The sequence below is a fragment of the Leopardus geoffroyi genome, chromosome B3, assembly GCF_018350155.1.
Source record: "Leopardus geoffroyi isolate Oge1 chromosome B3, O.geoffroyi_Oge1_pat1.0, whole genome shotgun sequence".
Taxonomy (NCBI): Eukaryota; Metazoa; Chordata; class Mammalia; order Carnivora; family Felidae; genus Leopardus; species Leopardus geoffroyi.
The window spans coordinates 39,203,956-39,226,771 of record NC_059337.1 but is presented as its reverse complement, the minus strand read 5'-3'; the positions used below and the strand labels follow the sequence as shown (position 1 = coordinate 39,226,771).

The 22,816-nt window shown below is 52.6% G+C and overlaps 1 protein-coding gene across 27 annotated transcripts in view; it reads right to left on the bottom strand.

The window, feature by feature from the left end:
- The window catches only part of MEGF11 (multiple EGF like domains 11), a 359,109-nt gene that overhangs the window by 234,688 nt on the left and 101,605 nt on the right, over nucleotides 1–22,816 (bottom strand). For all 27 annotated transcript variants that reach the window (XR_006704624.1, XR_006704623.1, XR_006704626.1 and 24 more), the window contains exon 2: nucleotides 489–594. Coding sequence is in view for 17 of the 27 variants with exons in the window: in XM_045449379.1 (XP_045305335.1) it covers nucleotides 489–586 (98 nt within the window). In the remaining 10 variants the exon portion in view is untranslated. The remainder of the gene's footprint in view (nucleotides 1–488; nucleotides 595–22,816) is intronic.

Here is a 22,816-nt window from a genome sequence, read left to right as displayed (position 1 = left end):
CCCATTCCCCACGGACCCAGTGCTGCAGCCAGGATGCAGCCAGCTCTTCTGCAGAGGCCCCGGGCCGCTCTGCCCCTGGTCCCCTCCTGCCCACACCAGGCGGGAAGCAGCAGCAACGGCATCTCAGCATCGGAGAATAGCACATCCGGATTGCGGTCACTCACCGCACCCCACCTGCCTGTGGACGGGCACTGAGCCCTGCTGGGCCTCTGGAAAATGGTCAGGGAGGGCCAGTGCGGGGAGGGACCGGAGTTCATTGTCATCTATCACACTGCATCACTAAGTCAACCCCCTCCCACAGCCCTGAGTCCCAGACAGAATCCATACTGCTTTGTCCTGTCTTCCAGCGTCTGTGCTGTGTCCCCAGCTGGACCACAGGCCCACGGTGGGCAGCTTTTGTACCTCCCGACTCCACTTTTGTCCCAACAGTGCCAAGCCCAAGGTGAGGCCCTCGGGGAGTGCCTGGACATCTGAGATCCACATCTTACCTCTCCCAGTGGCTACACACGTTGGGGTCCTCGGGGTTCAGGGAGAGGGCAGTTTGCAGGAGAGAGAAGACAGTGAGCCCTGTCACCGAGAGTGCCATCCCGGGCCCTGTGGGGGGTTGGGGGAGGGGACAAAGGAAGCAGCGTCATTAATCAGACCGTTTTCCCGGGCATCTGTTTAGCACGGAGACTTCTCACACGAAAACAACAAAATAGACTTGCTAAGCAGACTAAGTTTCCCCCCGACATCATGTAATGAGCATTTGATATTTCACACTCGCGGGCTTTGACTACACAGCAACACTTCACCAGCTCTGAGTAACCGGGGAGTGGGAAGCCTGAGTCAGGGAAAAGTTGAAATTCCAGGCCAGAGCTTCTGAAAGTTTTTTTGGCTTGTGGAACTCCTTTGAGAATCTCCGGAAAGTTCAAGAACTTCTCCCCAGAAAAATGCCCACATGCACAACATTTGGCTGCGATACCGGGGTGCCCTCAGGCCCCTGAGCCCATCCTCGGACAAAGAACCCCTGATCTTTAAACGCAATGTCCTCCCTCTGCCCGTTCTCCCTCATCTCTGGTATGCATGGAGCATCTAATTCTCTCCCTACTCCTTCCTGCAAAAAGGAAAGAGAAAAAAGGTGTCTGCTGTGGCCAGAGCTGGGAAGCTGAGCTGGGAAAATCCTTCCAGACCACCCAGAAGGCTGGACCTTGCTTCTCTTGCTGCTATGGGGCATCAGTCTCTGACTCCCACACTGATGCACACATCACTCCCACCGAGGGACGAAGCCTGGTGAGGGGCTTTGAGGAAGCAGCTCATAGAGTTTGATCCAGGCCCCTGAAGTGACAGCCTGTGGCAGGTGTCAAGTGTACCTACACAGATGTCAACCCCCCAGGCTCCTTCCTGCCCTGGCGCTCCAGGACCCCACGACCCTACAGCCTTAGAGAACTGTCCAGGGCTCCCACCTCCGGGGGCGGGGGCGGTGGGGGGGGGGGGGTTGGGGGCAAAGGGGGAGGGAAACTTGCCCCGGGGAGCTGGAATTCATATGTGCTCAAACATCAGCTCTAAAATGAATGAACACTGTGGCTCAGAAAGATAGCACTATTTTTCATGTGTACACAGATGCTATCGTGATTTGCTTAAAAGCCTTACTGAATTCAGAGTAGCTTTTCTTCTCCGTCTGACACACTAAAAAACGCAGTTGCTAATAACTGGGGGCGGGGATGGTATAGAAAATATTTTGACGTTGGAAAGGGGTCCCCAGGCTTGAAATGGTTGAGGATCCAGTCCATTGGCCCTGAGCTCACCGATGAGGAAGTACTCACCCTACTCAGGGACAGACAAGAGTGACAGGGATGTCACACACACCCCCATCTGTACCCGGAGGGAAGCTAAAGAGAGCTCCTGTCTTTCTTCGTGAAAGGTTAAATGCTCTCCTCCCCATCCCCAGTAATTTCCTCACTAAACTCCTTCTTAGCAGCTCCTTCAAAGATAAACAAATTGTCACAAGTTCTGTACAACTGTGGGGGTCCAAATTAATGATTAATGAGGCTTTTCTGTTTGAGATCTGAAAACAATCTGGCTACACGTATTTTGGAAATCAGTTAGGAAAGAGAAAAGCAATTCTGGTGTTCCCACTCAATTTGCAAAGTCCAGGAGTATGCAGGCCACTCTTCTCCCCTCCCCACTCACACTCCCCCCCCCTACGTCCTTGGGGCCCCAAGGGGCCTCTCCACAGAGAGCTGGGCACAGCCTGGAGCCCACGCAGCACTGAGGCCGCAGGGTGTTTCAGCCCGTTCCCCTCTGAGAAGAGGAACCACAGCCGATCCCGGAAAGAGTCTGCCCGGACGTGGCATCATGTTTTAGGGAGACTCGTGTAGGAGAAGAATCATCTTCCGGGGCGAGGGGGGCTGATCAGCCATCAGATAAATTAAATCAAGGAACAAAGGAAGAGACACGGTGCTCCCAAAGGCACAGAGTCAGGATGCCAGCGGCCGAGAATGCCTCGTTCTGGTTCTCTCCACAGCCCTGTCTCATTAATTTGGTCACTCCTGTAATCTACAGCGATCTCCTGAGTGGACCTCCCGACCGCATCTTCAAACTTAGGAAGCTTAGAACATCAAAGGATAAAGCCACCTGGATTAGAGGAGAGTGTCCCTCTGGCCCCTTTGGATCCATGGTGACAGGAGAGGAGTGGGGGATGGAGGGAGCTGGAGAATTTGGGACATCTTTCCAAATGTTCCTGAAGACCTCCTCCCTGAGTCCGATCTGGGCAGGGCAGTTTAGCTGCCTCCCACCGGATACTGGGGCATAGAGGAGGGGGTGGGGGCAGGAACGGGTGTTTGGATAAGCACCCAGGAAGAGGAGGCAAGGACCCAGGCAGCTCGGCGGCCTCTCTCCTCTGTCCGTGTTGTGGCGTGAAGGCCAGCAGAGCAGGGGGGATTCGCATCCAACCCTTGAACAGCCCTGCCACCAGCATCCACGTGGTCCCCCATCTGAGGCCAAGTCTACCTCTGTGGAAGTGTGGGAAGGGAGCTGAGAAGGACGGCCAAGGACGGCCAGCCTGAGCGTGGAAGGCTCCCCTCAGATTCCCTCACCCTCACGCTTTCTCCCAGAACCCGGCCCAATCTACAAGATGCAACCTTATCACCCACACTTCCTGCCCTGGGCCACACTGGTCTCTCTCGCTCTTTTCTTCGTTCACACTGGCCCCCTTGTCCTCAACGCCCCGACATTGTCAACTTTACACGTGCAAGTACCGTCAACTCGAGGTCTAGCTCAGGCCCCAGCCCCTCCTCCCCTTCAGGGCCTGAGCACCTACTGGGTGCCAGGCACGCTACACTCACAGAGCTTAGAGTCTGGGCCATGCGGCCCAGCGCTTACCAAGTCCCATCGCACACGGACAGCTTTTCCAGCCTGTGTTCTTCATGTGTCGCATAACGCCTCAGAGGCGGGGTCGAGTCCTAGGTCAGACCAGTCAGTTCCTCTTGGTAACTGGTTTTAGAAGAAGTATTTCTAGGGGCACCTGGGTGGCTCAGTTGATTAGGCGGCCGACCTCGGCTCAGGTCATGATCTAGCGGTTTGTGGGTTTGAGCCCCGCATCAGGCTCTGTACTGACAGCTCAGAGCCTGGAGCCTGCTTCGGATTTTTTATCTCCCTCTCTCTCCGCCCCTCCCCTACTCCTGCTCTGTCCCTCTCTCTCCCTCTCTGAGAAGTATTTAAAAAAAATAAAAGACGAAGAAGAAGCTTTCTACTCATCTCAGACACTTCACTTGAGGCAGAGTGGAGAGAAGCCAGAAGGGAGCCACCCCCACATGCGGGCAAACCCCTCGCCATGCACGTTAACGGGGCTTCCCGGGGCTCTCGCTCTCAAGAGGCTGGATCCCAAAGACATATGCTCACAAGATGACTGAGGGAAAATCAATGCTGCCGCAGTGGTTATTAGGCCGACTCCATTCGGAGTGACAGAGGTTAACGTATCGGGCACCATCTGATTTAGGGCATTAATAATTAAATAAGAAAATGCCCCTGGTTTCACTTGGGAGCAAGAGAACATGTAAATAGATCAGCTGGTTCCCTTCCCTCTTGTCCATGCTCCCTGCATATTAAGGAGCAGAGGAAGAGAGTTGAGGTCCCAGCGATGGAGAAATTTCCTCCCTGACTGTGGGGTCTGGCTGCTTCGCACCCAGCGAGCCAGGTAGGAGGCTGCAGGGGAGAGAAGGTGGCTGGGAGATGAGTCTGCACACCTGCCCCCCGCCTGAACTGGTCATCCGCGCCCTCCTGGAACACCACCGGCTGGACCTGGGCTACACCGCGGACACAAAGAAATAGCACGCGTCAGCTGCCATCTCTTTGAGGAGATAAAGCGGCAAGCGGTGAAGTCCCCCTGGGGGGCCCGTGGGGGCCTCTGTGGAGCGGTCGGACTTAAGATGGACAGAACACGGAGAGAGGGCAGGGAAGAGAGAGGGCATTTTGGCGGCAGGCACAGCATTAGCAAGCGCATGGGGAGGCAGGAATGTTCCGTGGCGCTGGAGGCAGCAGAGAGATGACGTTGCGGAGCCGTGGGGGCCGTGGAGGCAGCTTTGGGAGGTGTTTCCCAAACCAGGGTTCTGTGGAACACTAGTCCCATGAGCCACTGATAGAAAATCTCCCAGAGCTTTCCACGAGTGAGTTAGTTCAGGAAATGCTGCACGCTTATGCCCGCATCTTAACTCTCCCAGTGTATCTCAGGCCCTGAGAAGACCCCAAGTAAAGAGACCTGCTTTTACTTTGTTTGATCCGGTGTTTTCCCTACAACCCCTTCTAGTCAATGCGCTAGGAGCAGAGGTCCTCAGAGGTCCATTTGGAAAACTCTGCTCCCCTCCATCAAGGGCAAGTGTGAAGGAAGCCCTGCTCCTATCAGCCTGCATCCTTAGAGTTGGTATTCATTTGTTTATTCTAACACTTGAGGGCCCCCTGTGCCTGGCACGTGGTGTTAAGGGGACCTGCCACTGGGTAACCTAAGAGACACTGACATTGTAGCAAAGGACCCCTCCTCCCAGCCAGGCTTATGTCCCAGTCTGGGTCAGCCCTGCAGGCTGGGCAGACCTTAGAGACGGCAGCGTCCTCGGGAGGCCTGCGCCTCCTGCCCAGGGTCCTGGCATGGCGGGCGCCCCTAGAGTCCAGACTGAATCTCTGGCCAGACACCAGCTGCTCACATCAGCCAAGATGCATAAAACTAGGGCAGAGGCCAGACAGACAAACAGATGGCCTCTGCCCCGGGATCAGTTGCTATGACCTCACAATCCATCTGTGCAAAAATCCTCCCCCACCTGCTTCGCTTCCACCACCTGCCTAGTCCTCCTGACTGTGCCGAAATCTTGGACATGGAAGCCTGGTCCACCACGTACCTGGAACCTGCTCTCTGTCCATCCCAGTCTCTTCCAGGGAGCCCTTCGTCCCCAACAAATTTGCAGTGGTGGCGGGGGTGGTGGTGGCGAGGCGCTAGTCTGTGGGTCCTGGGAGGTTTCCACTTGTACAACACTGGGCATCGATCAGTAGTGGCTGCTTGGAATGCAACACTGAGAAACGGGGGTGGAGTGGGAAAGCGTGCCATGATCGATTAGTAATGCCTGTCAAAGGCACCGAGTGGGAGAGGGACACACAGGTGCCTCGCACTTGCCCCTGCCCTACACTGCTGATCAGTTATTAGTAGCTTTGGAAATTGCTCTTTTTCTATTTAAGCCATCCAGATGTGGCCGCAACTCTTCCCTCTGGGCCGTAGAACCTGCGCATCGTTTTCCCTCCCTTGATAGCACACTTTTAGCACACCCATCATGAGGACAGAGGCTGGGGTCTGGCGCGTGCATGTCGTCCTCAGCACCCAGAGCACCTGCCTGCATGTGGAGAGGGCTCAATACCCCTCATCAACCCATTATTGACTCTTCAGCTAAGCGCATCTCCCAGCCTCTCGGCCAGCCCAAGCCTCAGGGCACATTGCTCGTGTCTGGCCTGACGGAGGCCACCAAAGATCTGTCCCAATGGCAGGTCATATACGGCACGGGGCATTCCACACTGTGTTAACACTGCACCGCGGAGACATCAATCTGTTGGCAGTGGATACAGGGAGCACGGTGACATCCTGAGAGTGATTCAAAGCCTCCCGCCTGGGCCACCCCACCAGCGCGGGGGTACATCTGCTCCAGGGACCAGCACAAGGCGGGCATTGAAGCCTCCTCAATAGCTCAAGCTGCAACTTGGGACTGACGTATTCCGAGCGCCTCATGAAAAGGCGCTTTCAGACTCGGGAAGCAGCAGAAGCAACCCCCGAACTGGAACTGATAAAGCAAACGCCTCACATCCCTCCCAGCATGTGGGTATAGAAAGAGAGATTTCTATCTTCTATTTATAGAACACACACACACACACATAAATACACACGCTTCTCTATCTCTCTCTTTTTTTTTTTTTTTCCTGAATAAAACAAAACAAAAAGCCAAGTTTGCACTCAGAGGGGCAAATACCAAGGTTATCATCCTGTCTGGCAGGCCTTCCCCCTCATCTGCCCACGGATCTCCGAGCTGGTTCCCAGTCCCCAGGCCCCTCTCTATTTACTGGCCTTGCTGGGGTCTGATTAATGTGAGATGAAAAGCAGAGCTGAGGTCCGCCCGTAATTAAGAGGCTTCACCCTTTGCCTTGATGAGGCCTCCTGCCCTCCAGCAATCCCACCAGGGGCCGGGTTTACGGCCCGAAGGCTTTCTAATCTCTCTGCACTTAAAAAGAAAAAAAGTTTTCAAAATAAATCCACAGCTCTTAATCTCCAAAAGAGTGATTCCCTGACAGTTAGGAGTGCAGCAGAAATTCCCAGTGCCAATACGGAGACCCTGCCAGGTGCCTGCCCACTGGGATAAATCAGAGAGGATTGCAAAGACATGGTAAATGTCCTCCTCGGAGTATGGGCTCAACCGCCCCGATAAATTCTACTTTCTCCTTGCCCAGGAAGCCTCGGGCTGCAAATCCTGAAAATGGCACCACGGAGGCCTACCATTCATCAGGGTCAAAAAGACGGTCCTGTCCCCTGCGCCCTTAAGCCCTATAGACCAAGCGGCCGTGGCATCAGCCAGGCTCGGAGAGAAATCACAGCATATTCCCAGGGAGGGGGAAGTGGGGGGGTGCGGAAACTGCCGAGATGATAAAGCACCCCCCTTCCTCCCCCACTGGGTGCAGCCTCTGTGTTCTGGGCCCTCAATCCTTCCATTCCCAAACAGGCAGCAGAGGCTCCCCCAGCCTCCAGGCCCTCCAAAGATGAAGGGAGAAAACTTATCTGTGTTCTTAAGCCATTCCATTTCTCACAAAGCCATTATCTCCATCTTTCCATTTCTCTGCAAATCAGGGAGCACTCAGCTGGCTTGGCCAGCCCCGAGGCCGCCTGCCCCTCCCAGCCCACCCTCCCCAGGCCTGCTCTGCTTCTCTCCCCCAACCCCTCCCGGGGCCACGGGGTTCTCTTGGAACCGTGCGAGTCCCACGTGCCCTGGCTTGAAATCATGGCTCCGTCCACACAACCCCCAAAGATAAGTCAGTCCCTCAGGGCCATACAGCCCCAAGGAGACTATCCCATTCCTTGCCCGCTCTGAAAAAGCGTTTCTCGGACTACAGGATGCAAGCACAGGTGCCTGGATAGGAAGGCGCGTTAAGGGACAGGGCCCTGGAGAATCACCGCCATTGGAAAATCAAGGGTCCCACGTAGGCTGAGGTGAGGATGACCGACTAAACAACAAGCCACACGGTATTAGAACAGGCACTGAGACCTGGGAGCTTCAACTGTCCAACGCCTCGTCCCCCAGGAGGGGGAACTGTCACCGGGTGGCTGGTTCAAGGTCACATGACACACGGGGCAGAGTTCACGTGAAAGGGATAGCGAAGCCAGACTGACGTTGTTCGAATCCTGACTCCACGTCACTGGCTGTGCAACCTGGATAAAATCATCCACCTGCCTTAGGGCTGAGTGTTTTACAGGGACCACATCAGGCACCGTCAACTTCACGGCGCTGTTAGGATATGAATGAGTCAGCAGGTAAAGCATTTGGCCCCGTATCTGGCACATGGAAGGTACCCAATAAAATACTCGTTTCCTCTCAACCCATCTTCCCCCACCTCAAAGATCCGTCCAACTCTAGAATTCTGACTTCTAGAATTTCTAAGGAGCTGGAGAGAAAAAGAAAAAAAAAAAAAGACACTGATGGAAAAACCCTCAGTGGAAAATCTAGGCTTGGCTATATGTATTTGGTGACTACTGGGTCCGTCTTTGCTGTTCAATTGTCAAGACGGATCTCATCTTTCAACTACCGAGCACACGTTTATTGAACACTTGCCAGTCACTGTGGACACAAAGATGACTCAGGCAGGCCCCTGCCCCAAGACCACCAAACACTTGCTGGAGGGTGTGTGGGAACGGCTGTGACAGGGCCGTGGACCCAGGATGTGGCTTAATTCAAAGCACTGAAGCCTTTCCCTGGCAGGAAGCCTCAGGCAAGTGTGATGGGGTACCAGAGACCTTTGCGGGGATCGATGCGTAACAACCCCGCAGGTGCCTCCCACGTTGAATCTGGCCCATCTCTGTTCCCACTGCCTCTGAAGCCACTCTTGATTAGCACTGCCCGCTCTGGAGAGAGAACAGCCCAACCCCCCCCCCCCCCCCCCAGGATGCAAGGCAACCCCTTCTCCTTGGGTCTTCCCTCCTGAAAGCCAGCTCTGCTCAGGAGCAACTCAGCTTTCCACAGGCCCCGTTCCCCGCACCGCCCCCCCCCCCACCTGCCTGCTAAGGTCACTGAATTGCTGTGTGACCCAGGAAAGCTTGCTTTCCCTCCCTGAGCTTCATTCTCTGCTTGTCCCAAAGGCTGAGGTCAGATTGCATCATCTCCTGGACCCTTTGAGCTCTACAAGTTCACCTATAGTGTGTCTCCCTTTCCTGCCCTTCCTCTCCTCACAGTTTTCTCTCTCTTACCCAACTCCCAACCCGGCGTTTGCCCCCATCTCCCCACAGCAAGGGGAGAGACAGAGGAGGTAGGAGAACTGGAGTCTGATCCTGGATCTCGGAGAACTCATTTCACTGCTCCGAGCCTCCTTTTCCTCTTTGACTATGGGGGCAGGATGAGAGAACAACTGACTCTCAGAAGGATTAAACTGCAGTCCAGTACTGGGAACGCAGGGCTCGGTAGCATTGTGATGGTTGTGCGCCTTAGTCCCTGCCTCCTCCCTGCTCAATCCTCAGCACCCTTCTAATTAAAGACTGCCCTCTTGTCTGGTGCTCTCTTCCCACCCAGCACCCATATCAGGCACATTCCGCCCCCTCACATAATGAGGGCCACCTCTCCCCAGGCAGGAGCTAAACAGGAGGGCCTGGCTGTCAGCCCGCAGACACAGGCATCAGCCTAGGATACTCCAGGTTTCCTTCTGGAACCTTCCACATGAACCTAGGCCAGAAGATTCTGAAGCCAGATACCTACTGTCCCAAAGCCCGACGATGCTCATGCTTGTGCACTCGTAGTGGAAACATGCATCAGTGGGTTCTGGAAAGCAACTGGGCAATGTCTAACATGTTTTCATGTATATCTATAACGCAGCACAAATTAAATCGCAGAAGTATCTGCAATTTTTTTTTGTTTTGTAGAAATTGACCAGGACCAAGGATAGGTTCAAGAATGTTTCCTGCAATATCTCTTAATAAAGAGATGGTTGTTGTAGCATTAAAACAACCTAAATGTCTAAATCAGTAGGGCCCTTGCTAAATAAATTCCACCATGTCTACATAACAAAATATTATGCCAACATTAAAAATATTGATGGGTGGAAAAAATATGGAAGCCTATATCCACTAGAGCATTAATAGTGATCATCTTTCATGGGAGCTGGAAACGGTATCCTAGGACTTGTGCTTCGAAGTCAACATTTTTATTGTTATATTAGTGTTTCCTACAATAAACATCAGTATCACTATAATCAGAAAGGCAAAGATATTTTAAGATAATGTACATAGGTTCAGCAACATGGAAAAATAACTCTGATGTATTATCATATGAAAAACACAGGTTACAAAACAGCATGAACATTATGATCACACTTCTATGAAATGTGGTGTGCATGTGTGTGGTGTTGAGAGCAAGCAAGACAGAAAGATGTCCAGAAGGATATTTATTTTACTTTAATTTTTTTAATGTTTGTTTATTTTTGAGAGAGAGAGAGAGAGAGAGAGAGCGCACAAGTACATGAGTGGGGAAGGGGCAGAGAGAGAGGGAGACACAGAATCCGAAGCAGGCTCCAGGCTCTGAGCCATCAGCCCAGAGCCCGACGCGGGGCTCGAACCCACGGACCGCGAGATCGTGACCTGAGCCGAAGTCGGACATGTAGCCAACTGAGCCACTCAGGTGCCCCAGAAGGATATTTAAAATGTTAACAAAAATCTCTAGATGACAATATTTTAGGGGACTTACTTTCTTCTTTATATTTTTTTTGTATATTTACATTTTCTGTGATGAGCTGGCTTCAATTTTAAAATTTGAAAAACCACAATAAAGCCATCTTCATTTGGGAAACAAAGAACCCAGGGCCCTTCGGACAGTGCCCTCAACAAGCCTACCTTCCTCCAGGTCCAGATTCTTCTCTGCTGCTCCTTGGGGGTACCTTTTCCCAAAGAACAGGGATTCATCAGCCCTGAGCCTGCTACCCCTAGGGACACAGGCCACTTTACAGGGCTCCCCAGGCAGCCCTCGGAACCATCAAGCTGGGGCAAAATTGCCATTACAATTGTATGGCATGCGTCCATGCTGTGATTGTATCTATGCCGTGATTAAAAACATTATGCCATCTCAAAGACCCAAAATGATCTTACAACACAGAAAAATGGATGGATAATGTACGAATCTGTCAGCTCTATCCAGAATAATAAATGAATCAGGTATTCAGATTTTAAAAGAAATTTATTGCAGTCCTTTGTTCATGACACTGATGAATTCTGGCTCACAGCCTCGTCAGGTCAGCCTGGGGCACTTCACCCCACTCCGGGGCCCCCTCAGTCCTCCGCACCCACACAGGCTTGCTCCTCCAAAGGTAACAAGAACCCGGAGCCCTGGGATCTCAGTCCCTGGGTCCAAATCTCACAGCATCTCTTACCAATTGTGTGACCTTCAGCGGGTCATTTAACCTCTGGGAGTCCTGCTTCCTCCTCTGTACAGGGGGAATAGTTAAGAAAACCTACCCGCAGGGTTGTGAGAAACCAAAGAGATTAGGGTTACAAGAAGGGCTGTAAACAGTAAAACACTGGGTAAAATATAGTCACTGCCCTCTTGCTGGGGCCTTGCGGGAGGGGGGGGGGAGGGGGATGCAGCAAAATAGTCCTGGGGAGGGGGGGAGGCGTGCACAGAGACAGAATGAGTTTATTCGGATCCTGAGACCAAGAACTGCCTCCTTGGGGGTGAAGCAAGTTTGCCACAAGGGAGAGCAAAGGACCGAAGATGAATTTCAATAAGGCTGCAGCTTGGCCCAGCCCAGGCCCTGCTGACCCACAGCCTAAGCTAGAGACGATTCCAAGTCTGGAACCAGAGGCCAATTTGGCTGTGCTTCCGGCTTATGCTGCGTCTGACAATCCTCTCCACAGCCGCATGCGTGCGTGAAAAACCACAGTTCCTCCGAACTCCGGTTTCCTGGAGGAACAAGACGTTCACGCACCTTCCAGAACTTCAGCACCCCGCGCTCCCTCCGCAGGAAAGGAACCACTAAAACAGACGCGCGGCACATAGAAAACCTGTCCCTCTTCTTCCAGGTTCAATCTGCAGAGTGGCACACAGCTCCCAGATTCATTGTGTTCCTGGCCTGATTAACCGTTGTTTATTTCAGTATTTTCCAGGAAATTGTTCATTAAGGATAAAAGCACCTGCTTACTGTAAGAGAGCATTACACAAAGGCTCTGGCACGGGGGCCTGGGAAGAACATTAATTAATGAAGTAAAACTGAACAAACATGCTATAAATTAAAGGTCTAAAAAGAAATGTCTGGCATTTAGTGGCTTACGATGGAAGGCTGAAATGAAACATCATATTTTTAGACCACAGTGGTGTGGGGGGAAAAAATGGGAGGGGAAAAAATTACAAAAGGTGGCAGAGGTAACGATCTATTTCTAGAGCAGCGAAAGCCTGGGCTTCCATTAAGAGAATTATAAATCAATTCTGTTTTGTCTGGGGGCATATACGCGCCGTGTGTGCTAAATTAAAAAGCTTAACATGTCAGAGCGGTTCCTCCTGAACACTCCATGGAACGATGCCGACTGAGGCACTGAGGTGTGAGAGAGGCATGGCAGGTCGTGAGGAGGAAGGAAGGAGGATTGGAGCTGTGTCGCCGATTTAGGCCCGGCTGGGCACGGGCACCCGGCTGGGCACGGGCTGGCACAGGCACCCTGAGCACCCTGAGCAACCCTGGGCAACCCTGAGCACCAGTGTCCAAGAGAAAATGTAGCCAAACCCCCATTAGGTGAAACCTTCAGTTAACCAGGACGCCACCATGCAGCTGGTGGTACCCAATGGCGCCTGTCAGGCTGGGTTCTCATCAATCCATTTCTACCCCAGAGCAGCGGTTTCTGCCCCACAAATGAGCAGGGCTCACCCCACTCTGGGCCCTCCTGAAAAACAGTTTCCAGGGCAGGTAACCTATTCGCTTCCTTTCCCTCACTTCATACCTACTCCTGAACAATGACAACGTCTTTAGGAATGATGATCCTGAAATCACGCAAAATCCCGATCAATCCAAAGAGATTTGTTCCCACTTGGTAGAATCCACTTCCCAAGGCCAGAAGGGGACAGGGCACGTTACAAAAGGATTTGGGTGGCAGGCACTGGGAGCAGCATAAAGGCCTTCTCTGTCTCACTTCCAACTCAACAGGACATTGAGAAATACGACCAACCCATTCCTCAAGGCAAAATGGGAGAGGGGACAGGTTTCCCCTCTGGCCCCGGCTTCTCCGGGTCGCGGGCCCAGCCTGCGAGGCGCTCCCCTCCAGCGTGCTGAATCGCCAATACGCAGGAAACAGGAAGCTTGTGCCAAGTCTCCACTATGCTTCCGATTCTGTGGTATGTCCACAAATCTCTAAATTGGCCACCGCACGTACAGGGACTCAATGGTGTAGGAGGAACGCGGGGCAGGCCAGAAGCCTGATGACCATGGTAGGCCTCTGACGCAGGACGCATGTTTGGCCAAGAGAGGGAGAAAAGAGAAAAGCAAGTGGGGTGGGTGGGAGTTGGGTCTGTGGGCCCGGGCCCGACAGCGTGAGCTCAAGTGAGCACTATATGCTAATACCATGTTCGGTGCCTGGAGAGCACTGACTAAGAACACTCTGTTAATATCCCTTATTGGACGAGAATTTGGATGTAGACGGAGTCAAACAGTGAACCAGGGAGCAGCTAACTGAGCACCAGAGGAAAGCAGGAATGAAAGTTTCTGGAGAGCCCGCCTTGTGCCCGGTACCTGGCCGATCCCATTCAGCCTTCGCAGTGGCTCCGTGAAGCAGGTGTCGTGGTCTCCATTTGCAGAGGCTCACAGTGCAGAAGTGGATGAACTAGATCTGAACTCAGGACCACCTGCTCGTCCATCACTATGCTTCCAAGTATGGCTTTGCTCTTCAGACTCAGAGCCTGTGTGTGTGTGTGTGTGTGTGTGTGTGTGTGTGTGTGTGTGCACATATATGCATGTGTCCCAGGTATGATGTGCTGGGAGAGGGATGGGCCATCTCTGGATCAGAGCCTCCTCCAAGATCACTAAATTTGAGCAGAGGAAGGGACGGCACTACATTATGGTGAGAGAAGGAATGGCCTGGGCTACCTGTGTGACCTTGGGCAAGTCTCCTGCCTCGTTGATGCTTATTCACTGCGAGGAAGGCTTTATTGGCCAGAGTTCCTCATCTGAACCGCCGAGCCCAGAAATGGATTCCAGTGACTATTTCTCAGCTTTTCCAAGGATGGGACATAACAGGTACCATTCTAGATGCATAGGATCCATTACAAGACAGAGGACGTCATAGGGTGTTACGGCTGAATTCTTTCTGGAACCTAACTGAGAAAGTTCTAGATGGTCTTTAAGGTTCCTATGGCTCTGACATCAGGAGATGAGTGGGGAGGCTGTGTGCCTCCATTATAGGAACCCTGCAGGATGATGTTCCTGAGCACAACCAAGGGTGCAGATGAGGAAGCCAGACCCCCTGGACCAGATTATCTTGCTTTACAATAGCCTGTGTGTGTGTTTCCCCTGTGTCATCCCTTAGTCTAACTACCTTCTTTAAATGCACCAATCTTGCCTCAGCTGCACTTTGAGAACTCAAGGAAGAGGTTGGGGACAGCTCACTCTCTTCCCTTAGGGCCAGTTTGGGTGCACGGGGCAGCTACAACTGGCAAGACATCAGAATGGGATCCACAATGGAGCACAAGACGCCCCCCAGCCCTCGGAGGATACGATGCGGAGTTTATTCGATTACAGAAGGGGCCAGTGCCCGGGCAAGGCAGGGTAGTGCTTTGTGCCCAGGAATGAGAGGTGCCCACCCGGGAAATACTCTAATAACCTTGAAAAGTGAGAACACGGTGAGCCCTTCTTCACACTCAGCTCTGCCTGTGGCGCCCCCACGCGCTGGGAAGCATCCCACAGGCGGCTGGGAAGGGGCAGCGCCCTGTGGAGTTCAGCAGCCATCTCAGCAGGCCTCTCAAGAAACTTTTGGCTCAGCAGTAGCCACGGCAACATCTTTGCATCAAAAAGGACCTATCTAGACAGAACAGACGCAGGCCAGACTCTGGATCACTCCGCAAAGTGGAGCTGAGGATAAAATCACCCCGAGGGAAGAAGGCAGAGGAGACATTTATTTCAAACCAATTTCACCCACTGCGGAGCAATCGCTAAAGCCAAATGCTAGAGCTGTGCGTATATGTGTCGCGGCGTATGAATGTGGGAAAAGCAAGGAAGCCAGCACTGCGGCCAGCCTAGTACAGCTGTGAGAAGACAGAATCTGCTGACGAGGTGTCCGTGGGCTCTGAAGATGGCCTGAGCCGAGCACCCAGCCAAGGGCCCGATCAAACAGGCCAGAGACAAAGAAACCCAGAACCAGGTCTCTCCCTACGTCTGGCAAAATTGCTGTGTGACCCTGAATGAGTCACTGTGCCCCTCTGGGCAATGTCCTGATAGGGAGGAGCTAGAATCACTTCTCAAGTACGCTGTCTCTTCCTGAGGAGAAGACCTGGGCTTAAAGGCCTGAGTTTGAGCTTTCTAGTGTCACCTACCAGCTATGGGACCACGGAAAGACCCTTAACAGCTTCTCTGGACCTCGGTTTCCCCGTTTATGAAGGGAGGCTGAGTGACAGTTCTGTTGTTTTAGAGCCAAACTTGGACTCTCACTAAGGTCCCTTACTGCTCTACAAGGTTCCACAGTGACTCTGCGGCAAGAGATGACGGGGAAGAGGGGTTCCCTCCTGTGCTCTCAGCCACTGGCCCGGGGCCAGTGTCACTAAACGTTTGATAACTAGCCAATGACTGGATCAATGAATCAACGAACAGGTCTCTTTCTGCGTGAGAGAACAGAGGCCAAAAGAAAAGAGACTTGCCCAAGGCCCCACAGCGAATGGCAGAGCTGACCTCAAACTCAGGTCTTCGGACCCCAGATCTGGTGCTCCTCTCGCTCCACCGTGCCCTGGGAAAGAGAAGGGCAGCCCCTTGAGCAGAGCTCCTTGGGAGTGGGCAAGGCCCAGGTAGCCTGGGGACAAGCGTACGGTGAGATTCCCCCGGAGGCATGTTGGATTCTGGGTACCTCGAATCTACCAGCCCCTCAGTCAACTTCAGCGTCTGCTGACTTTCCAGCCCATTCAAACCCATGTCCGTGGGTGCAGAGAGAAGGATGGTCAGTGGCCAGCCAGGATCTCTCCCTGCCACCTCCTTCAGCCTTCCCTGCATGTACTTCGTCTTCTCCTCCAGCAATGGGGCACAGAGGAGGCAATGAGCTAGAGAGGCAGAGTGGGGGGCTACAGGAAAGATTTCCTCCCTGCCCTGCTTTCCCCGGGGCTCTCAGAAATTATTTCCACCTGCCCTCCCTCCCCAGGACTCAGGAGACAGTTTCTGTAGCACCACCTGATCTTAAAAATCCTCACCTTCCTGTGGGTGTTTTATAAAGCACGTCCTCATCTACTGTCTTTGCTCCTAGAAGAGCCTTTAAAGATGAGGACCCGGAGATGGGACTTGGGGTCGTGGGTAGTGAGGAGAGGCCCAAAGGTTCAGGAGCAGAGCGGAACACAGAGACAGCAAGCTGACATTTGTCCAGAAGTGACAAGCTCCCCCTTTCCTCTGATGTTTCCTCTGTCCTTGAGAAACCGCAAAGGCAGAAATCGGGGTTGCCCCCATCACAGAGCTCAGGGTAGGGGCTGAGGCTCCCCTGGTGGGGGACGGGTGGGGGGTCCACTCCTTCCAGGAGGGACATCTAGCACCCCTCTTCCAAAACATGCACACATTAAGCAGTGGTACCCACCCTGGCTACATGTTAGAATCACCTAGGGACATTTTAAACATCCTGGCTTGGGACCTCACTCCAAGCCAATCAGAACCAAATTTGTGTGGCGGGAGCTTGGACATCAGTTTTTTGTTTTGTTTTTTTTTTTTAAGCTCTTCAGATGCTTCAGATGATTCTAGTGAGCTGTCAGGGTTGAGAACCACCCACTAGGGCCCTCTGAGGGCAGAGGCTGAGGCCCTCGTCATGACTAAAGCCTACCAGGGCACCTGGGTGGCTCAGTGGATTGAGGATCTGACTCTTGATTTCGGCTCAGGTCATGATGCCAGGGTCGTGGGACAGAACACTTGAGCTCAAGCGTGGAACCTGCTTGAGGGCACAGGCATCTAACCTGAGTACCTCCTTCCGGCAGGCACTGTGGTTCCGCCTGGACTCACGGGGCACCCCCTCCCTATCGAAGTGTCTTTGGGAGGCAGAAGCAGGGGTCTGCTGAGCCACTAGTGAAGTTGCCTGTCACGTTCAAGAAGCCCGTCAGGCCCAGGTGAAAGAAAAGAGCAAAACTGCTGTAACGGAAATGCCCAGCAACCCCTCCCTTAGCGCATCTATACGGCAACAGACACAGGGCAGAGGGGCTCGTGGCTCACCCACGCACCCCCAGGGCTGGCATGAGTGCCCTGGGCACCAACCAACCTCATGCGAGCCCAATCATAGATGGTCAACGAGCAGGCCTTTACCGGCACCCCCACAGGCCGACCCCACTTGTGGAACAACGCTGCCACCCATCTCTCTACTCCAGGCCCCTCTGACGTGCCAGGCACCAAGACTACAGCAACGAACAAAGTAGACCCCCTCTCTCCCCACAGAGCATAGCCACGTGGTAGATGCCACAGTCCCCACTGTACAGGCTCAAAGAAGAATGATGGCCAGCCTGTCACTGGGCAGACTAAGCCAACCCAGGCCCTGCGGTATGGTGAGCCCCACTGCACAACCACCCAAGTCCCTTTTCCTGATCCCACAGTGAAAAGCAGCAGGAATCCTCCTGCATGGATGGGAGAGCGGCACTCACTTGGGGGAGGCTGGAGCCAAGTACGGTCCCTGCGCCCTGAGGTCCCCCCCATCCCCCGCCCCGCATCCGCCTGTGTCTTGCCCTTCCCCCCACTCCCTCCTCTAATGAAAACTCTGAGAGCCGGAATGAAATTCACCTTAATAAGTGCTCGTTAGAAATATGCTAATGGGGAGGAAGCTGATATCATATGCCCTGAAACCCCAAAGGGAGAGGGAGATGAAAAATTCAATATTGAGTTTTGTCTCATTTCAAAGCCACTTTCGAAGCGGCCATAAATCTTCTGTGTGATGTGACATAACAGGGAGCTGCCAGCGGCTCGGGCGTTAATAATTAGCAGTTGCCAGGTGCTGGATGCGTTTGACTTTCCAGTCCTCTCTACGGGAAAAGAAAGGGAAGGTGCAAACCAGGGCCAAAGCGTGGGCCGACCCATCCACACAGGCTGCCCACCCGCGGGCCCTGGCTGGGGCGGAGCTCGTGGCTGAGCGAGGCCGTGGAACGCGCCAGAAGAGGGAGGCTTGGGAATATGCAAGGGCCATCTTAAACCCCAGCCTAAGTGGGGTCAAATTCCACCAGGTGTGTGGCTCTGGGACAAGTCCCTAATGAGATCAAGCCTCGATTTTTATCTATGAGATTAGTAAGAGCACATATCCCACGCTGGGTCCCTGGGAGGATCACATGTGGCATGGGTATTAACTGGCTTACGGTGGAGTTTGGTAAAAAACGCACTCTGGAGTCAGCTGGTCTGAATCACGAACCAGTTCTGGTAACACTAGCTGAGTGACTTCGGACAAACGACTTAATCTCACCGAGGCTGTTTCCTCATCTGCAAATGGAGACGGTAATTGTATCCATTGTGAAAACTAAATGAAGTAATTATACACAGTATCTGATGCCCTGTAAAAACTCAACAAACACAGCTGCTGTCACTGTTGGGCTCCCGTAAAGAGTAGCTACTGTCTACACTGCTGTCTCCTTCAGCTCCCCCGTACCCCTCTAACTGCCGGTGATTTAAAAAATAAGAAACAACAACACACAAAAAACCTAAGGGTTGTCTCTTATCCCTTTTTTTTTTTTTTTCTTTTCTAATTTGCTGAGTAACTTTGGGAAACTGACTGGACCTCTCTGATCTGAACTATCTAGTCCACAAAGTGAGGGGGATGATTCCTGCTCTATCTGTAGAGTGGTTGTAAAGACCGAGAAGATCATGCTAGTGAAAGTGCTTTGAAAGGTATAATAAACGACACAGGTGCGGGGAATTATCAATTATTGGCCTCCAAGGGGAAGGTTGTTCTAAATGCCCTCCCCTCCCCAGGCAGCAAAGGACAGTCTTTCTCAAGACCTCAGAGGAAAAGTCTACATTTCTTATAGACAACAGCGACCACAAATTATAGCTTTTAATTCCTACAGATGTCTAACTGAAGTTCGTCCTTCTGGCTGTTGAGAAATGCAAGTCTTCTTGCTCTGCCCTCAGTAGAGAAAGTGACAAGCCAGTGGTCACCATTTCGATGGGAGTTCCTCACAGTCTAGAACAATTTGTTTTTCATTTCCAATAATTAATTTCTAATGGCCATGCTGTGCATGGCCCCAAGGGGCGCATGCCAAGTGTGACTCGTCACTGCCACCTGCCACACTGGTCTCCCCCCATCCAATGAGAGGGATCTACTGACTGTATCAAAGTCAAGTTGCTCTCAAGTTGCTTTCTCTTAATATCTGTACTCATCTGCCTGGAGACCCAACAGTTTCTGCGCTGGCCTCGGCCCACGGAGCACGCTTTGAATAGCTGGAAGGCAGTGGGAGCAGAGGAAGCAGACAGTTCTCTGCCCTGATCCTGTTTTGTTTACACAGATCAGCACCTTCTCAAGGAATTTCATGTTTTCCTCTCACCCTCTTGCCACTTCCTCGGCCTTTTCTTTCTAGAAGTACTTCCTAGGGGTTCCCATGATGCTCCTGCCTAAGAACTCACAGTAAAGTCCTGCTCCTGAAGCCATTTTTCCAAGACAGGCATAATGTGGAAACTCTTACTGACCCGGGACTGGGGATGGACAGTGACTGGGTCAGAGCTGCAAGGTCCCGGGATTGTCCCCTAAGCCTCTTCCACTGCCAATGAGACCCAAAAGGGAACCTCAGTCACCTCATCTGGTCCAAAGTCCCAGCCTAACTTTGTCCTCCCCAAGCCCCTGCCTCCATGACCTAGGCTCTAAGAATCTGCCTTCTCCTAAGGCGCCTGGGTGGCTCAGTTGGTTGGGCGTCCGACTTCAGCTCAGGTCATGATCTCATGGTCCGTGAGTTTGAGCCCCGCGTCAGGCTCTGTGCTGACAGCTCAGAGCCTGGAGCCTGCTTCAGATTCTGTGTCTCCCTGTCTCTCTGACCCTCCCCCGTTCATGCTCTATCTCTCTCTGTCTCAAAAATAAATAAAACATTAAAAATTTTTTTAAAAAATAATAATAAATAAACGTTAAAAAAAAAACACTTAAAAACAAATCTAGTTTCTTCCCTGGTCCCTGCTCCAAAATTCTGACTTATTGCCCTTCTCCAACTGGTACATTACATGATGGCCCAGCCCAGGGTTCTTGCCAGCCTCCTCCCAAGGACCAAAGCCTCATGCTTCATCAATCATTCACACAACACAGAAGCACCTAGAAGGTGCCAGACATTAGGCAAGGACCTGGATACATAACATGTCAAGTCAAATGCTAATGGGAGAGAGAACAACTTGTAACTACAAAGTTCCAATACCTGTGAGACTCCAAAGACCCAGACTTGGGCCACTGTCAAGGGATCTGAGGAGGGGCACCGGCCAGAAGAAGGGGCATATATGTGGAGACCTGAAGGAGGCCAAGGAGTCAGCCAGGTAAGGCAGGAATGCTTCGGACAGAGGGAGAAAGAGGAAGTTCATTTGAGGAAGTAAAACTGGCTCGTTCTGGCTGGAGCAGAGTTTCAGAAGGGTCAGCCCCAGAACATTTCGTCCCAAGATAAATGGGCAACCACTGGAAGGTTTTAAGTGAATGATCTATTTGGCCAGGGTTGTATTTTCAAAGGATCCTTTTCTGATTAAAAAAAAAAAAAAAAAAAGGTAGAAGAAAAGTGAATGCTCATTAATAGGGACATAACATTTTTTAAATGACAGATAGATATCTACACCATGGAATATTTGGCAGCCATTAAAAGGAAAAGGAATGAATGAGAGCAACAGTGGTTGAATTGGAAGGATTGCCAGGAGGCAGTGGGAAGGGAGAACATCAGAGGCTAGACGGAATCATCCTGTTTTCGAAAACAAACAGTCTGCACACACACACACACACACACACACCTGCTGTACATGGTTAGAGTTCTAGGATGTGGAAGGATATAGAACAGGTTGTGGGGGCGGGGGGATTCCCAGAGTGGGCAAGGGGTGAGAGCATGATGCAGGGTGGAAGGGAGGAGGGAGGCAAGTTCAAGGGGAAAAAAATTAAGAAGGAGCTGAAAAGAAAACAAGTATGTTTGCTTTTATGTGGAATTATTTATGTGGAGGCCTTCGGGACTTAGCTTATCTGCCCCTCTGACCAGTGCCCCTTCTCAGGCTCTCTTGGCAGTGGTTCCGGAATATTCAAAGAAAAGTAGGCAATTTCCCACTGCTGAGACGTGTCTAGAGAAGGGCTCAGATGGGTTGGGGCTGGGGCAGGCAGGATGGTGCTGGTAGGGCAGGCGGTGGGGCTGGAACGGTGGGCCTGGGGCACAACGTCCCTCTGTGGTCAAACCTCCAGACTGCACTAGCTGACTCCACGTCCACCCCAGGGACTGGCAGCCCTCCAGCCATTGTGTCCCCTACCGCCTTCCCCAGCAGCCTGGCTGTCCTTCCAACTCTGTGCTGTCCCAGCTGTTCCTAGGGGTGGGACTAGAGGGTAGAGGGGGAGTGGGCAGGTCTGGTGCCAGATCAAGTGGCAGGTCCCTGATCACCTTCTCTCCCCACGGGAGGGAATCCGAGGATCTGACATCCCCTTGTTAGAGCAGAGCTGCTTGAGGCAGGAAGCCTCTCTCCCACCGCTCCAGTCCCTAAGGGCGCTCGATAAATCATGGCTGGTTCTTGGACATGGTTCCCCCGTTGAGTAGTGGGAAGCCCTTGGTCAAGTCACTGCACCACCCAGAGCCTCAGTCTCCAGAGCTGTCAGGGGGTGCGGAAAAGACCTTGCCCGGTCAGGCAAGAGGAGGAAAGGTAGATACGCAGGACAGGACAAAGTCAAGTGTCTGTGCCCTATGGCTGTAGCTTTCTCTGCCCCCTCTGCACCCCTCACTCACAGACCCTTTCCTACCCCTCATCTCCCTTCCCAAATAACCACAGCCACAGCTGCAGACACACCGGAGCTCAGCAACGCTCTAAAAGCCGCTTTGGGAAAACCCTCCACAGCATGATCGAGACAGGCTGGATTCCTGATTCTGCCTGGCGATGCAAAACTTGACAGTCGCTTGATGTCTCTGATCCTCGGTTTCCCCATCTGTAAAGTGGGGATAATGACAGGACCTACTTCAACAGGCCGCTGTGAGGTCCAAAGGAGTCGGTGCAGCCTACGGAGTTGTCGTTTTGAACCATTATCGCTGGTGGTGTCCATGGGTCTCCGCAGGCTAAGTAAGTCTAACTTCCCAACCCCGTCCCCACCCCCGGGCTCCTCCATGAGCTGGACAGACCACACCTCCCGTCAGCACCACTCGAGCGCAGCCCACTGGGGTTCAGACAAAACACCGAGCGGGAAGCCAACTGTCACACAATTACAAAGGTTAATTGCGGGATTCAACAAGAGGGAGGGAGTTTGCCCCCCTCATAAACACGGCTGATCAAAAAAACCAGCATCATCTTGTAACGATGCCACTGAAAGAAGTCCACCATCCCACTCAGCAGCTTTAGAGCAGGTGGAGGGTTTCACCCAAGACACACCCACTAAAGCCCCGCCCCTAAGGGGCTTCCCCATCCCCACCAGGCCTCCAGAGATTCCCCCAGGGCTCTGCATGTTCTTCAAAAGCGGCAAGTGGCCTTGGGCCTAGAAGAATGCCCATCCCACTGTTCCCTTGAAGCGGTGCCTGCTGGAGCCCCCAAGAAGTCAATTAACAGCATCTGGCTAATTAAAGCGAGATGTTGCATTTCGCTGGTTGACTCAGAGCTGCGGAGGGAGCGTGGGAGAAGCAGCCCCCACGTCCCAACCAGCTCCCCGTTTCATGTGGCTCTGGGGACACAGAGCTTCTCTGATCCCTTTGAAAGCTGTGGTCCCACCAGCCCCAGAGCAGGGGGCCGGGCC